The sequence below is a fragment of the Hippoglossus stenolepis genome, chromosome 4 (genome assembly GCF_022539355.2).
Source record: "Hippoglossus stenolepis isolate QCI-W04-F060 chromosome 4, HSTE1.2, whole genome shotgun sequence".
Classification (NCBI taxonomy): Eukaryota; Metazoa; Chordata; class Actinopteri; order Pleuronectiformes; family Pleuronectidae; genus Hippoglossus; species Hippoglossus stenolepis.
In genome coordinates, this window is record NC_061486.1 from 26,748,948 (window position 1) to 26,767,448 (window position 18,501).

An 18,501-nucleotide genomic window follows, 5' to 3' on the forward strand; every position below is an offset into this window, starting at 1 on the left:
GCATGTGTGAAAGCTTATGTGTGTTTTCAAGTGACCCTGACTTACTGTAGAGGGGAAATGTAAGAGATTCCTGTTAAAGACGCAGGATTGCATAAGGAACAGATGACTGGGGTTTGAAAGTGAAACATCTAGTTCCTCACAGCTGGGCCGACTGTTATGAAATACAGAAGACACACATGGGTTGTAAAATCCTGTTGTGTAGGTTTTAATGGCCGGTACATCACTTCTTTCCTTATCTTCAGTTTGCTCTGGGTCGTTTGGTTTATTGAGGCTGACCTGGAATTGAACTGATATGAGTGTTATCTTTGTAGAGAAAAAGTAATGTGATATAATCATTTCTCGAAAGCACCACGGAAATTGTCACCAAGAGGGTATTAACTTTATGCTTCCGCCGATGAGGTTATGTTTGTACCCCTTTCTGTTTGTTTGTTGGTTTGTTTTTAAGTGAGATTATACAAAAACTACTGGACAGATAACCACAAAACCTGGTGGAAGGGAAGAAACTGTGAAATGTTGGTGCAAATCAAGATGTAGTGGCTTGGTGGTGTTGTATGCTCTACTGAGAACCAGTGTAGTTGTGCACTTGTTTCTGTTTGTTCTCATACAGGCCAAATGTCTGAAGTATTTGAATTTGAATTATTTTCTCAATGCTGGATTATGTGAGACATTTGTCTCTCCAGACTCAGACCAGAATGATCAGCATGAATGAATGGTCAGCTGCTTATTTGTCACAGTGTAGTTTCACATCTTGCTTTTGCGGAATCTTTCAGGTTTTCATAACTGAATTTCACCATATGATAATTTCTGGATGGGTGGAACTTACTGCTTTCATTTCCCCACATGAACACAATGGTCTAGTTGTGCACTGTGGGAAAGCCACTATCAGGAGATGAGAAGTGAGCCAATAGTGACAGGTCCCACTAGTGAGCAATCCGTTTTAATATGTCACTTTCAGATGGTGGAAACGAGAGCGGTTCTGTGCGGTTTGTGAGCACTGTGCTGTGCTGTGTATTTCATCTTCTGCCTGCAGAAAAACATTTACATTCGCCGCTATTCCTGCTACATTAGGCCGGCTCACTCCTAGGAAAAAAAGTACTATCAACAATACCTTTATTGATCACTTGGAAGGACATTTAGAAAAAGACCAACATTTATCATAGCAGAAGAATTAAAGTAACATCTGTTTCCCGAGTGCAAATGGGTTTAGAAATGAGGGGAAAACTGGTCACCCATACAAATGCAAGATCACACACCCTTCTGTTTTATGAAAATGTCTCAGAAATATTATATTTACTTTAAAAAGTCATGATAATTTAGATTTTCTAATAAAAAACTTGGCTGATCAGTGTGAAGACAATAAAAACTTGGCTGATCAGTGAGAAGAGAATCTCAAGCGCTGAGGAGAAAAATCCTCTCACATTGTGTTTATCTCACACAGCCAGTTGTTCATGCCAGCTCCAAATCACACACACTCACACACACCAGCATGCGTCTGGCAGACAGACACCAGGTTTTCTTTGTGTTATTAAATTATGCAGACAGGCAAGTTGACCAAATTATCATGGATTCAAATACGACTGCTTCTTTTAAAGTCATCTGTCATGTTATGCCACCGCTGCACCGCAGTGTCAGGGAAGCCCTCGCACCTGAGACGAGACTCCTGTTTAACTGCAGCTATGGCACTGTCTCATTATTATGGGATGTCAAGGGGGTAGGCAGGCGTGTGTGTCTGTCTGTGCGAGAGATGGAGAGAATCTGCAGTTTTTACACATTTACACATTTTGTTTATTCAATTTCTACAAATTGGTACAAAACAACAAAGCAATAGGTAACAAAAAATAAATATAGCAAAACAGATATGTTTATGGGGAATATCTATATATCTTATTTTGCCCACCCTTTATACACCGAATTAATTGAATTGCCACACTAGAAGGTCTGAAGCTTCACTATCATATATACATGTTTTAAACTGTGCAAACAGCTTTAATCTCAAATTCCATTACTTAATTTCTCTCGGATCTCATGGTCGTCACCAGGGGATAGAGTTTGCTCAGGTTTTTTGAGAGTAAAGAAATAATACAAATAATTAATAATAATAATAATATATAAAACATTTTTAATTACTTTGTTTTAACTGTGGTCATATATATAATTTTTCAGTTGTGGTATTACGGGATCATGCTTTTGGCTTCACAGGGGGAACATACAGACCATCCATTATCAGTTCCAGATTACATACCTGGAAGTAAACATCCTGTCAATTTGTCTCTGAAACATCTTATGTTAACACTTAAAACAATGTCCTTTTATGGTCCTAAACTACATTTTGGTGAAACTATTTGTTAATTGTGTTGCACACTTCTTATAGGTGCTAAATGGAATGATTGAAATAAGTGCATCTGCAGTTAAAGGGTTTAAGTCTTATAACATAATGGGTTTAGGGCTGTAATTTGATTCCATCTGACTCATTCTCAGCAGGAAAAACATTTAAACAAAGTTTCCAGTGATAGTTTGTTAATTAAAGCAAGAGCAAAATTGTGTTGTAGTTGCCTGAGTTGTCCAAAGGGTGGCAGTCCTGCTCTCTTACCAACCAGCTCCCTGTTAAAAAAGGACGATTAAGTGGGTGACAAACTAACCTTTACATAAGGCTCTCCTAAATTGATACCCATGGTAAATTGTAGTATGCATCATTATTTTAAAGGCAGAGCAGTCAAGAATGTATTTCAGGGAGGAGGGAGTAGCCAATTGAAGACGATTGCACTCCACGGTGAGGGTAGATCTTAACACCTGCCTACCTGTGTCAGCGTGTGTGCCGCTCTCACAGCACCGAGGTGAGGAGGGGGAGTCAGGGATCAGTGTCAGTGTGTGCTCATTTTAATGAGGGACGAGGTGATTATACTCGGCTGACGGCTTCAGCCACTTCAGACATGGTTTTAACATCAACCGCCAAGGCTTTTTCATTATGCCTTGTATGTGGAGGTCTCAGTGGTCATGAAAGTCCTGGGAAGTCCTGGACTTGTGGTCTGTGAGCTCCTGGAAGTGAAAGTAAAGGGATTTGTAAAATGGATCTTCACCTGTAACAAGTAACAACAATATGGAATATTAGACATTTTTAACTTTTATCATGCATTTAATAAAGCGTTAACTATATTTTAAGAAGCATTCCAGGTAAGTAATACAACTTTGCGCAAGTTGTGGAATTTTAGGTGTCATCTCTACAGGAAGATTGAGTTTGCAGATGCACTGACGGCTCTGAGCGTTTCTTTTTTTTGCTTTTCAAGCGTTTTTCCACCGTATGAGCACATTTTCTGCCTCACTGCTATTAGCACGGCAGAGAAAAGGCTCATTTGGATGAGAAAGCCATACAGCTGTTTTCCAGGTCACCGTTAATAGAGCTGCACCATATTCAGTCAGTTTTTTGACGTTATCGCTGATAGTATGCCAGTATGGTAAGAGGGCCGGTGATGATGGCGATGAAGGCTGAGGGAATTTGAGATAGAGGTAGAATCTATTAACCTCATGTGACCAGCTAGCCAGCCATGACAGATTGCCCTGTCGCTACTTTATCAAGCTCTTTTGTGTTTTGTGTGTGTGTGTGTGTGTGTGTGTGTGTGTGTGTGTGTGTGTGTGTGTGTGTGTGTGTGTGTGTGTGTGTGTGTGTGTGTGTGTGTGTGTGTGTGTGTGTGTGTGTGTGTGTGTGTGTGTGTGTACGTGTACGTGTACGTGTGTTTGTTTGGCAGAAGAAAGATGAGAGACAGAGGCACTTCGGGGGGTGTACGGATTGCACGCGCATTCACAAGGCTGCATGTCAGAGATAGCTCGACAAAAGAAGGCCCAGCAGATCCAAATTATTGTAATCATCAAGTCAGTTATTATTACAAAAGCCTCTATAGCGTCGGGCGGATTAGCCCACAGGTCACTGACGCACGGTGCCATGGAGAAGGAGTAGAAAAACACACGTGTGTATAGTCAATCAAGCAAAGACAAAAACACACACACACACACACACACACACGTAGCAAACCAGTGTTCCAGAATGAAACCAGTTTTGAAATCAAAAAAACTGTAGAGCAACAGCGAGTTTTTATGCTCACTCTGTTTCTTTAAGTACTTCTATCTTAGTGAGGACAATCATTGGCATAATGCATTTACCAGCCTCTAACCCTATCCTTAACCATCACAACTAAATTCCTAACCCTAACCATTAGCCTAACCCTAAACCAAGTCCTAACCCCGAACAGCCAATTGAATTTTTGAGGACCAGCCAAAATGTCCTCACAATGATGGTATCGAACCAAAATTGTTCCTCATAACTATAGACACACACACACACACACACACACACACACAGTTCTATATTCTACCCTATGGACTCAAATGACCAATGTCGCGAAGGATATGATTTCAAATGCATTTGTTAGTTTGTCTGTTTTATCAGGATTATGCAAAAACTACTGAGTGGATCAACACCAAACTTGGTGGAGGGATGTTTGTGTGGATTTGGATCAGGGGGCAGATCCAGGATATTTTTCACTTTCTTTAACAATGTGAGAACGGGTGTTTGTCTAAGTTTTTTGTTGATTTCTCAGAGAATAATTCATGAATCTTGATTTAAAAAAAAAAAAAGTCAGACATGTTTAGGGGACTGATATTTATGAGTGTGTGTGTGTGCAGATTCAAATAAAAATCTGGATTTAGTTCATTTAAATGTGGTTTCATAAGGGGGCTGTTGGACCGTGACAGAAGCTCCCTTTGTGCCAATGTAGTTGAAATTACACATTTCCTTTCCCCTCTCCCCTAACATCAACCATCACAACTAAATGCCTATACCACCAACCCTGATCCCACACACACACTCTTTCCTATCCCTCCCTTCTCTACCAGGAAGCTCTGTGCGTCTCTGCTTTTCTGAATCAGTCTTTCTATTCACATTTTGAAATGTTTTATCTAATTTCTCCTTCTGCTGCTCTCATTTTACGACTGCTCTCCATTTCACCAGTTCCAATTTTCAGCCTCTCAATTTCGACAATCTAGTCACCAAAGTCCAATTTCCAGCCACTTGTTTGTATTTCTCCATCACTCGCCCTCAGTGATTGTAACTCGGGGATACCAATATAAGATAGCAATATCGACAGCTGTGTTTTCTGATATTTAAGGTGGAAAGCACAAATTGTAGATTATCATCAACCCTGTCACCTAGAAATTTTGTTTACATAACACTAAATTTGTGTTCTCAACTATGCTGCGGTAACAAATGTAATTGCTGGAAGGATTTTATTCATAGACAATGTTCTATGCATGCATGTACTCATCAGGATCTGCACTGACACTGTCCACTCTCCTATTTTCCAGCACATAAACTCTACAGCAGTGTTTTTTAGAAATCCCATTTGCTTTTCAAATCTAGCCTGATAATTAGACCTACCATTTCAATTCACTTTATTCATTCGGCCTGACATTGTTAGTTGTTTTCTGCTCAGAAGTGAGGGTTATTATGTTTTATTTGACCCTAGACGTTCTGTAGCAACACCAAGGCAACAGCATCTGCTAAAAGCTCAAGAAGAGCTGCCAAATGGACTCTGTGGTGAGATATTGATCGATCTCCTGATGCCATTTGATTTTGATCCACAAAGACCAGAATTTATTTCACTGTTATTCATTATGATTCGATAAATTACAGACATCAACTTTACTGATCTGTCTGAGCACAGATTGGGAAGGAACCAAACCTCTTTTCATTAAAGGTAGAGTTGGTTATTTGTGTATGAAACACTTCTTATTTTATTTGTGGAGATTCTGCAATCAACAAATAGAAGAGAAAAAGAGACAAAAGGCATTGTCTGTGGCCCTCGCAGGACTGTAATGAACGCGACCAATCATTTCAAGCAGAGCAAACAAAAATGATTGGCTGATGTACCTCTCACTTAGCTACCTGCCTGCATGAATCCTGCCCGTGCTCTCACTGCTAATAACCGGAGAGAGACATTTACAGCATAACGAAAAGCCAGAAGTTAGCGAGCGAGTTACGGAAAAGTCATCTTTTAGCAGTTATCAGTGCATGTTCATGTGTTTTGGAGGCGTCACTTTGAAGATATGGCCGATGGGAGGGGGCTGGATGTATCTGTTGCATTTTTTCAAAGTGTAGCCTGCTCTTGCAAACTTTTCCAGGATTACCAACCCTAGCTTGAATTCATCTGCTCTGTTTGTGTTGTCAAGACATCAGCCTGTCCTCTGCAGACGGCTGACTGGCTAGCATTAGCTACCTTGCCGGGACAGACTGAAGAACATAGAATCCACATAGTCTTCACTTTACTTCCTCTGCCTCACATCACTTCTCTTCAAGAAACAACAAACAGAGCTCAGGTCAGTGTGCTGAGTCTGTTTCTCAGTCTGTCCTGTGACCTCAGAACTTACTGTGAGCGAGAGTCAGCGGAGTCAGGACAGTCCTGTAAACTGGGACAGGTCTGTAAAAACTGTTTCTTTTACACTTTTTTGACTTGAAATACATTTTTCGTTTACATTGTAGGAACTGAATTCCCACAGAGTAAACTTTTCTTTTCCAGAACATGCTGGCCTAACTGAACCACTTACAACAAGTCACCACTGAATACACTGAAAATTTAGTACAGATGTACATGTCATCATCAGGAGTAGTGGCACAGCTATGCCAATGTTTTACAGATTTTTGGGTTCTTTTTTCCGTCTAATCTCACTTATCGTTTTGTGTATGTAGGATTTTTTCTCAATACACCTCTTTATATTGCTTTCTCTGGTCATTTATGTTTTTGTGCTTTCCATGTGCTATGTACCTTTTGTTTTTGTCTGCGCATATACTTCTTTTTTTTTTTTTAAATATCTATTTGTTATTTGTATGATAGTCACCATCAACTTGTCATGAACTGCAGGTTATATAAATCACATTTACATGTTGGACTGAAGTATGCTGTTAATTAATTTAAACAATCACTAATGTGGACAGCAACCCTCAATGTAAGAAAACTGAGTTATAGAAGACGGGGGACAACCCAAAAATGACGTCAGGGCTTCCCTCTCTAGTCATCACTGCTTCTGTGGAATTTGATCAAAATTAGACATAGACATGGATATAGAGTCTTTATAAAATGTCTGGTCTCTTGTCACCCAAATCCTCAATTTTCTCTCCTTTCTCTTCTGTCTTTCACTGGTCATCCTGTATCTTTTTCTAGAATCACTGCAACTTTTTCTGGGACATGTTGAAGGTTTGGCTTTCAAACCCCCACCCCATGAAAAATAAAAGAATAAAAATAGACGAAAATCGGGACAACTGTGAAAAAGAAGAGAGAAAGAGAGAGAGGGAGAGGCGATGAAAGTGACCGGAATCACTGCAGTGGCAAGATAGGGGGTGAATAACAAAAGAAGGGACCATGGCTGTGTGGATGGATGGATGAATGATAGAGAGGGAGAGAAGGGAGAAACGAGAGAGGGAAGCCAAGAATGCTGCTTCTGGTTGATAGTGCCATGAAAAAAGGGATGGTAGTAAGGCGAGGAGGGGAGAGAGGGAAAAGGAGTGAGGGCGAGGAGAGAAGGGATGCTGGATGTGTTGCCTGACAATGGCTACAGTCTGGACGAGGCGGAAGAGAAAGAATGAGGCTGAAGGCAATAACATTTCTGAATCTTTTCTGACGAACAAACAAGGAACAAGCATAGTAAAAGTAAAAGTCAATGGACCATTTTGTTTCTTAAGTTTCTTCTGTATGACTGGAGTGAAAAAAATGTTTGAGATCTTTGGAAATGTCTAATTTTACTAATACGTTTCCTTACTGAAACTTGGATGAGAAGGTGGATACCGCTCATATACTAAAAATGTAACCTATCACCGGTATAGAGCCTTGAATCAAATCCCTGTACCATCACCTCTCACAGTCAATTATTAAATGGGAACTTTGTGCTAAGTTCAGCAGAGCTAATTGTTTACTGGCTATACAGTAGGTTGATTTCTAGTGTACAGAGGGCAATGTAAGTCTTTGCAAGAAGTGTGTAAGTTTTTTTGAAATTTTTTATAATTTCTTAATAATAATAATAATATTTATATGTAACACCTTTCAAAACACAGTTACAAGGTGTAAGATGAAAAAATAAATAATATAGAAAAGTTGAAAAAGCAAGAAATCTGAAACAATTAAAATCTGTTTGAAGATCACACAACATTAGAGCACAAATACAAAATTAAAAGATGTTACAGATGAGAAAAGAGTGAAAACAAGATAAAATAAAACATTATAAATTAATTGAAATAGTCGGTAAGATCATAACTTTCTTGCGGGCAACCTTTAGTGCGTTGTAGCAGGACTCTAGTGCAGGGTAGCTGGATATTTCAGTTCAAATTTATATCGATTCGATTGCCTTGTCTGTTTTGGGGTGACAAAATAAAAAACGCACTTTAAAAAAAATACGTAAATGTCCTTATTTCTACCTGGACTGTCCCTCACTGTCATCTACTTGAATTATATGTGTGGCGGGAGGGGCTGCCTGCCAACGTGTCTTTCATGATAACTTCACTGTGGGGCCCCAAAGGCAAAACATTTCAAAGTTGCAAATAGTGACTTCAAAGTTGAAACTTGAAACAGCATGTGCTCAGCAGGAAGAAATATAATGCAGCTCTTGTATGTATTTGCCCTTCAGTTGCCCTGTAACTTAGCCCATTTTTGTACCTGCATTTTACTTTGTTTTAGCCTTGCTTCCTCTTTGCTGCTGGTATGTTTTTTTTAATCAGCTGCTTGCAAGTATGAAAAATAGAACCCGTGTAATTTACCACTCAAGAGACATTTGCTACGGCAAACACAAACTCTGTAGTCTGTGACCCATTGTGAAACACTATTTGGGTCACTGGGATTTTTAGGAGGAAGAAAAGAAACTACATTTGGAACATCAGGTGGTAAAGGTCCTTGATTTATCCAAAAAGTTTCAGAGTTGTGCTAGAAAGGACCAAAAGGATAAGCAGGAGAAGCGAACAAAAGTGTGTGACTGATCCAGTGGGGGAAAAAAGCACAAACTAAAGAATAAGAAAACAGAGGAATGTAAATACACAATGTGTGGGTGAAGAGACACTGCAGAAATACTCCATGTTGTTCTGAGAATGAAGCAGACAAATAAAAAAGAAAGACTCGACTTTTCTGGAAAAGTGAGAGGAATGTATACGCTGTGTGTGTGTGAGAGTGAGATCGAGATTGTAAGCGTGTGCACAGAGCCCCTGTTAGTTATTTATCCCGTTAAATAATCCTTAACCACAGTCTACTCCCCTGAGAGCACTTAACTCTCCCTCTCTCTTCCTCTGTCTGACTCTTTCAACCCCTCTCTGTCTCCAGTTTAACTTTTTGTTTGCTTCATTTTCTTCTTCTGCTTCTTTATGTGTCTATATCCCCCAACCCATTTTTACTTTGGCTACACTCTGAAAAACCAAAGTGAAGGTGTAGTGAGGCTAAATCCCAACACTAAATCCCAGCAGTAAAGGGTGTAGCTCTGTGCTGATGCATTTGCTGCTGTGGAGACGATTTGGTCGTGGTTAAGATGCCTGAGCTCATTCAGAGCCCACCGGCCCAGACACTGACTGGACAGGTAACACAGGTGTTTTGTGAGGTGAGATCTACGTGTTCAGGCTGTTACGGCTCCGACTTTTGGAAATGTTCTCTGAGGATTTTGGCAGTGATTGTCTCGGTTTTTTTCTTACTGAAATGGTGGAAAATTACTTCTCTGTTGGTTTGTCATCGTGAGTGACATCTTTTACATGACACTTTGTCATTTAATGCACTGTTGCACAAAACATATTGATTAGTTAAGCATTCAACACTTAGTTTTTAAAAAGAAAAGGGAAGCTAAAGGAAAAAAACTAAAAGTATGCACATTTTAGGGGAACTATGTTTTTTGAGAAAAGCTTTTGTTTAAATACACCAGTAGTGTATCTTCCCATGCCTGCATGCAAACCCAGAGTAAAGGGGTGACAAAAGAAAAATACAATAATAATAAATGCTGTTGATAAATGCTGTAATACTGATGGAGAGACAGGTAAGAGGGACTAACCTTTACAGTCAACAGGGAGTCAGCGTATTGCCTTACAGGAACATCTCCATATATAGAGACACAAATGGTTAGATAATGGTGCAATGAGCAAAACACTTATGTTAGCCATAAGGCAGAGCCATCTCGTGGCTCTGACCCCACTTGAGCATTTATTGGACATTTGGAAGCCGTTTTACTCAGGATCATTAAACTAGATGATCCTGGATCGTTATGTTAGACCTGATGAGGAGTGACCTCGCCCTCTATATGAGCTGAGACCACCAAGAGCTGCTGCAGCAGAAGCTCACAGTGTGATGGAAATCTTGCTGCTGACGTTGTAATGAACACACACACGCACACAAACACACTTGGTGTCAGCACTTCATTTTTCATCCCATTTGAAAAATCACAGATAATTAATCCATAATGTTCGACCAAAGCGCTGGTGAATTATCAGAAGCACAAACACATGAAATGATGGATTAAAAGATGAATACGCATGAATACACAAATGAGGGCTTGAATAAAAATGGTAAACAAATGAGCTGAAGGATGTGGCGGGCTGGGGGGAGTGAGAACAATCAGCCAAACAATCTCTGTGGGCTCCTTTTAGTCGTTTAGCTTTGTTTCCTCCTCCTTCTCTAAATTAGCTCTTTTAATCTGTCACTCGCTCCCTCATGCTTTGATCGCCGCTTTATGTGCATGGCAGAGCTCATTTCAACTGGATGATCTGATCAATAATTACTATCCAGGCCACACACACACACACACGCACAGCACACACACACACTTGAGTCACTTATGAGCAATACTCTGTTGGTAATGAATACACAGCTTCCCAAGAAACACAAAATTATTAAACACAGACTCCATATTGTTGTTCGTTCTGTTATGACTCAAACATATGGACAATCTCTCTCGCTCTGCCTATCTCTCTCCCTTTCACACACACACACATACACACAGACACACCATTTGTCATCTGTCATCCGGATTGCAGTGGCTTTGTTTTTGGGAGCGAGTTTGGAAATGTCAAGCTTTTTTTTCGAGATTTATTTTGCTCCTGCCGCACGTCAGAGAAATTAATAATCAGCCCATAAGGTTTGACCCACATCATCACTCACCTCTCTCCCATGCACACACAGTTGAATCCCTCGTCATGCTTAGCATGCTTAGCACACCCACTTCAACTGTGTGCATGCGTATCAGTCCATTGGATGTTTTTTTGGGCGTTATGAATATGTCAGACACTCTTGATTAAAGCTATTGTTCGTAAACTTTTCTCTGCAGTGCTCATACCACACACATTCGCACAAACACACACTCACACACACACACCCCAAATAAACAAAGTAGTTGGCATTTCCTAATTTGGAGGGTGATGTTAACTTCTCCACAGAACCTTTGTTTAGTTGATTTGTGGCAATGTGGATGTGCGCGCCTGTGTGTGTTTGTGAGCGTGTGTGCGAATGTCTGTTTGCGTGTGTGTGTGTGCTGCCTGCCTCTCCGGTTCAATGTGAAATAATAGTGTGCCCAGATCTTTGGATGGAGTGAACAATACCTAATAGGACCATGATAATAAGTATTAAAATCACTGGACCTGAAAGAAAACGTGATGAGACTCTTAATTACAAGGAAAATAAGAGAGAGATGAAGGGAGGGAGAGAATGGACATTGGTTCAAGTAGAAATAAAATGAAAGAGAGAAAAAAAAAAACCTTGAGTGGGTTTTAAAAATATCATAATGAGGGGTTGAAGGTGGTTAGAGAGGGGGAATAGATGGATTGGATGTGGTTGTGTGCTTCGAAATAGAGGGATTGAGTTAGATGGAGAGGAGAAATATTTTGCACTCTAATTCTCCTCTCTGGCTGTGTTGTATTGAAAAGATGGGGGGCAGGTCGTAATCATCCACACCCTGCTGTGGTTTTTGTACTCTCTGATCTCTCTGCCGCCATGTCTAGTGCAGCATCTGTTATACACACACACACACACACACACACACACGCACACACGCACACGCACACACTCTCTCTCAGTGGAGTGAGCCCCTTACTCCAGGATCTCATGATTAGGCACCCTGGCAGAGTAATCATCACCCCCTCTTCAACCCTGGTCTTTTTCATTGAACATGGGCATATCCCCCCCCCTAGAACAGATGAGTTTGAAATGAAACTGAACCTTTTGAACTACTTGATTTTGATCTGTTGGTATGAATGTTATCTAACGATAAACATTGTCTGTGGCTGCACAGACTGTATATGTGTAATCTTTGTCTGGTTTGTTGCATGTTCAATTTTCAATTCTAGGTCTATTTTTTTTTTTGCCCTTCTGTTTCTCTGAAATAAAACATAGAGCTTACCTGATTTAGTTTCCAGGCAGGTATAACATAGAAACTGTTACATTGTATGACTGTCAAAGTTTACAGTAAATAGACAATATTAAGATATTAGCCAAACGCTGTTATATAAACCTTATTTTCTGAATACCTTAATCTTAATAAGGTCATACCTGGGATAAGGAATAGTTGAATTAAGAATTGAAGAGTTATTAAAGAGTATTCCGATCTTAGTTTCATTATGTACACATGGATGCTAATCACAGTATTCACATTTGAGTTTTCATAGTATTTAGCAATTTCAACATATGGCAGTTAACAACTGCCTGACCACTCATGTCCGGGTTAAAAAATGTAGTTGGATGCATGTTGACATGTGTCATAATCAGACTTTGCTCTGATGTGAACATGTAAACAGTAATATGAATGGAATATTCTTCTAGCAACTCATGTAAACAATGTCTTATTCAGAATAAGGTTAATTACCACAGTATTGTTGTTTATGTAAGCGTAGTCACTGTCGTTTTGCATACGCCATCATATATTTCTGATAGGGATCATCCTGCTGATGAATTCGGCAGGTTCCACCTATTAGTTAGTTTAGTGTCCTTTAGTGTTTTTTCATAACTTTTGCCATATCGTTAATCTGCTCTCTGAAGCTTCTCTGGGACAAACTTTTACCCTGTAACAATTTTACTTTGTCAGGTTATAGCAGCTCCACAGAAACAACAAGACTCTCCTTCTTCAGAAGGAGTCTCCATAGTCCACTACAAAACTTGACTGCATTACCTTGTCTCTGTCAGAATGACGTAGAGTGAAAGCTGCTTGTTTGGGTTTGGAAAGATTTAACTTTATCAAGAACATTTGTCTTCGTAAATCATCCAGTTTAGCTCCATGTTTCCAGCTGTACTAATGCTCAAGTTTGGCCTTTTTCATCCGCGCGACCATGCCCACTCAAAGTAGGCCCACATGACTTGTCTGATGCCTCATTAAAAAATAATTGTTTGTTCAAAGAGCAATGTTCCACATGTGCTTTCTGTTCTTGACAGTCTTCATGACGCTTGTCAGAAATTACATGGAACAACAATGTTTATGTTTTGTTCACCCTCGCCATGATCTAGACAGGCATACAACCATAAGGTAGAACCCTTAAAGGGATAGTTCACGCAAAAAAGAAAATTCCCTCATTATCTACTCACCACTATGACGATGGAGGGGGGGGGGGATAAGGTGTTTAAGTCCACAAAACACTTCTGTAGTCCTGGGGGTAAACAGTGTTGCACCCACAGTGAACTATCCCTTTAAGGAAATCTTAGTCCACTATTAATAAAGGGCATTTTCACCTCTTAAAGTCTGAACCATGGTCTTAACCAAGGTTATTATAATTTTTTTTTACATTGTTTACATTTGATCGGGTATGATTTGGTTTCACATTGTAATTTAGGGAACACACTTTAAGAATTTTGTATGACATATGTACATACTGTTGTTATTTCTTACGTGAGCTGTGTCTACCTATACTTGTCGGTGTATCTTCAGTTCAGCGAGCTGTAGTCTTACTGTGTGAATGGAGAAAATAAATGAATGAGTTCATATTGTTAATTTCATTACCACTGTAACATCATTATGGCTTTACACAGTACTCGACTCTAGTTCAAGTGTGTCAAATGAACGTCATTGTCACTCAAACATTATATTGTCGGATGCCAGTCCCGCAAGCTGGTTCTGTTTTAATTTTTTTTCTTCTTCTAATGTTCAGCATGATGTCAACTTCCTGCAATTGGTCCGAAAGTCGTAACTATCCCAAAAAGTGACCACCTCTTTTGGTTGGACTAAATTTTGGACTGAGGCACCCTTTAAACCTGTTATTTTGGTTTGGACTAAACTGAAATGTCAGAAGATATAGATTTATTCAATTAATTTGACATGGCCCAACCCTACTAAGCAATTCACACAGCTATGACAAATGAGTCGAATTATCACATCTTGCCAATCTTTATCCTCTCTCTCTCTCTCTCTCTCTCTCTCTCTCTCTCTACTGTAATTTTTGTAATGAAATTAAAAGATGTATAAAGGGAAAATAATATTTCTTTTAATTTAGTCAATTTTAAAGGCCAGAAGCAAACCCCCATCCATGATTGTTTTAATTATTAACCTTTATTTGACCAGGAAAAGTCCCGTTGAGTTTTAAATTCTCATTTTCAAGAGGATATTTATATAATGTTTAATTTTTTTCCCAAACCTTTACAGTGTTCTGCTGCAGAGGGATTACAGTTTCCTGAGGGACATTAACGTCTGGAAACCCTTCGTCACCATCGGGGTTTATTCTTCCACGCTCTCTGCTGCCATGAGCAACCTCATTGGAGCCTCACGCATCCTCTACGCCTTGGCCAGGGATGACTTGTTTGGTAGGTAGCACAACTAAAAAGAATTGGCATTTAAAGGAGACATATTATGCTTTTTCAGTGATATAGATATATTTTTGTGAATGTACAAGTTAAATGCCCAAAGTACCACAGAAAACACTGCTCTTGAATCTCCTGAGCCCCTCATCAGTAGTCCCACCGATCCTGCATCATCATGATGTCATGTGACGATGCCCCACATTTGCATGATGCATGCCTTGCAGCTAACATTTCCTATACGCATTGGTAGTGATTGACCAAACACAAAAGATTGGGCCAGCTGGTCAAACTGAGCAGACTTGGGCCCAATCCCATTTCACCCCTTGGAACGAGCCCTTAGCCATTGCCCTTCATTTTGCGCGCTCCCGTCTAGGGGTAGGCTGTCCCAATACCTTTTTAGGATGAAGGGGTGGGGCCAAGTGTTAGGGCTGTATAGCCCTTGAAACAAAGATTTTTCAGACCCTCATCTAAACCAAGGGGTATTCCCAGAATGCCTTTGCGAATCACCGGCAAGCTGGGAGAGAGACCCACAAATGTAGCAATTTCTCCATTAATACGGATTAAAAAATTATGATAATGATTGTAATATCTTAGTTTAATACCATTTCAATGTATTTTGGTCACCTGTTTTTTTTTTCCTCGTATTTTCACATAATTTCATGTTGCATCCCCCCTCTTAGAAGATACACGATGCACTTGATTGAACCATCGTATAGCAGCGATGTTACTGAACTGAACTGCTCCTCTAATAACAAAGCATCCTGGCAGGGTTTTATACAGACCACTGCTCGCAGCCTGTGTGCTTTAAAGAGAGAGCTAAAACCAAATGTTTCAGACAGAGGCTGAAAAGAGAAATGGAAAGCATGAGGAAAGTACGATTTGTCTGAACATTAGAGCATGTAAAACGTTAAGTAATAGTGCAAATTAAAATTATAATCTTGAATATGAGCAGAATATGTCCTCTTTAAAGTCAGCGTTGGAGGTATTTTTTGGACAGAGGCAGATAGACACATTTCATTAATTAAACTATACCAGACTGTCTTTTTTATGTTTTTTTTTCATAATTTGAAGGGTAAAGTCAAGAATAGTTATTTTAAGTGTACACTTTAAAATAAAGCAACCAAAAGCAACTTCAGGGCAAACAACTCGACGCCTTTACCTTCATCCTTATTGTCTATGCTGTATCAGCTAATTCAAGAGTCAGGAGCTTGCTAGATGTGATGGAAATGTCTTCCAGCAGCTGAAGCGTCAGACTGAGGGGACTAGATCAGGAGGGTGTTCACTTATTGATCAACAACTGTCATCTATAACACCTGACTCTGGCCTTCTGTTATGCGTTCAAATGGGCAAAGTTCACCCAAAATCTGTTGAAGGAAATATCTCAGCACTGCTGCCGGGCTGTTGAACGAGGCCTTTGACTGCACCTCTGCAACACTAAGATATTTGGCTATGGACCATATTTCCACAAAAAATATGAGAAGAAGAGAAGAAAAAGAAGAAATTACACTTCAGCACATGTCAATAAATAACTAGGGCTACGTTGTAGCACTAACGGGCCCGAGCACAGGCAATTTGAAGCATGTTGCGGTTGGTGGAGAGAGCGATCAATGACCAATCGCACGTCTCCGCGTTGCATGCGTTTTGCGCACTGCGGCAAGGACGAACGCTTCACTTCCTGCGTCCATCACGTGATGTCGATCCTTGCCTGCTAATTGCTCATTACGGTCCACGCTATCAATTGCAGATCACACTGTGAAAATTTTATGTAAATCGAATGATAGTTGTAAAACAAAGCTTAATTCCTGTTGCCAGCAGGTGGTGCCATCACTATTATTACATACAGACTAATATATCTGTTCAAGAAGGGGCTCTGATGTAGCATGAGCAATTTTGTGTCAATTGGACAATGTTACAACAACTTAATTATCACACTGATCAGTAGGTGGCGCTATGACCCTGCACTAATATTAATATATGGAGCTGTGCAGGTCAGGATTGTGATTATAGGTCAGTAGTTCGGAGCCGGTAGGATAATGCAGAGTGGATTCACAAAGTACTTCCTGTTTCATGGCGAATCAGTAGGTGGCGCTATGACACTGAGGAAATATTGACACATAGCGCTGTTCAGGCTTGGACTCTAATCATGTGACAGAAGTTTGGTAGTGATAGGACTATGCACACTGGAGTTATGACAACATCGTCTCCTTTGGCGAAGGATGATCCTTCGCCGCACCGCTATGTTTACACGGTTTGAGGAATGTCACAATTCTGACCATGGTCCAATGACTTGTCTCAGCTCATTTGAGCTGTATATTGTAAAGCAGCCAGGAGCAGTTCATCAAAGTATAAAACATGTCACTTCCTTTAGCCAGCAGGTGGCGTTGTGATTTTAAGTCATGATTTCTGTGTAGATGTCATCAGGCCGTCTTACATGTCTAGTTTGGACTCGATTGGACCATGTATGTCCGAGATACAGAACCTCGTGTTTTGATGGCGTGTAATCAAACTTTGACGCCACGCCACGGTCACACCGTATGACGAAAAATCAATCTTTGAGGTAGTTTTCATCTCCATCTTGTTGTGATGACACGCATCTCCATATGAAGTTGATCTGATGAAAGTACATCAAAGTAAAAATGTGGAAAATGGCCAATATGGCCACTAAAGTCAAAATGGCGGGCTTCCTGTTGCTTTTTTCCCATTGCACCTCTGACCTTTTTTGTTTGTCTGGTCATGATACACCTGGGCTACGATTTTTGTGAAGATCGGTGAAAGCTAACTGAGGGGCTTTTCCTTAGATGGCGCTGTTGAGCCATTTTTCCACGCCCATTTCAAATTACTCCAGAATACAATTACTTTTTGGGGTTTTGAATTCCCTGCAGACTTTGGTTACAATTTGAGCATGTCTAGGCCCTGAAAAAGCCCCAAAAGGGAAATACAAATCCTTCGAAATACAATAGGGCCTCCCACCGGAGGTGCTCGGGCCCTAATTATGATCCATTGCGGGTGACCTATACAAAACAGTGGAAAGACATATTGGCCGACTTGCTAACTGGCGAGCAGTATGTCAGGTAAAGCGTCTATCACATAATAAAAAAGTGACCAAAATGAAACCCTGTTACCTTGAATAAAATTGTGTTTTTCTCTGGATTTAAATATTGTTTAAGTCCACAAAATGTATAAAATAAGTCTAGTTATTATTACATTGTAGAATTGTTACACATTATATAAGGCAGAGTTTTAACTTTATGTTTGTGCACCGCCATGAGTGGCTTTGCAGCGAGACTGTCCTGAAGTGTGTTTGCCCTTTCTTGTGTGAAGTGAAGTGTCGAGACTACAAAGACACACTGAGGCCCTGAGGATACCGGTACAGAACAACTTAAGTAAATGATCACTGTCACTTTGTCCTGAAAGTTTAAACACAAAGATACTGAGTTGTAATGTTAGCCACAGTCAGACAGTAGTGATATCCACCTCACTTTGTGAGTCCGCGCTGCATGCTCCTTTGTCATTATTAATGACTGTGAGCAACTTCCTTATCCCATCCTCTGCTCCTCCGCTAAGTCCATTGCAAATTGATTTGGCCTGTTTCTGTCTGTGTCTACAGCCATGTGCGTGTGTGTGTCAGGGGAGATGAATGGCTGTATTAGTGGGAGTTCCTCTGTGGAGTGATCAGACGGAGCAGCAGCAGATGACTCTAGTTCAGCCGTCTGTTCACCAACAG

The 18,501-nt window shown here is 40.2% G+C and overlaps 1 protein-coding gene across 1 annotated transcript in view; it reads left to right on the forward strand.

The window, feature by feature from the left end:
* Positions 1-18,501, forward strand: part of zgc:153039 (uncharacterized protein LOC767698 homolog) — a 67,905-nt gene that overhangs the window by 13,323 nt on the left and 36,081 nt on the right. The window contains exon 7 of the mRNA XM_035154211.2: positions 14,623-14,780. Within this exon, the coding sequence (XP_035010102.1) occupies positions 14,623-14,780 (158 nt within the window). The remainder of the gene's footprint in view (positions 1-14,622; positions 14,781-18,501) is intronic.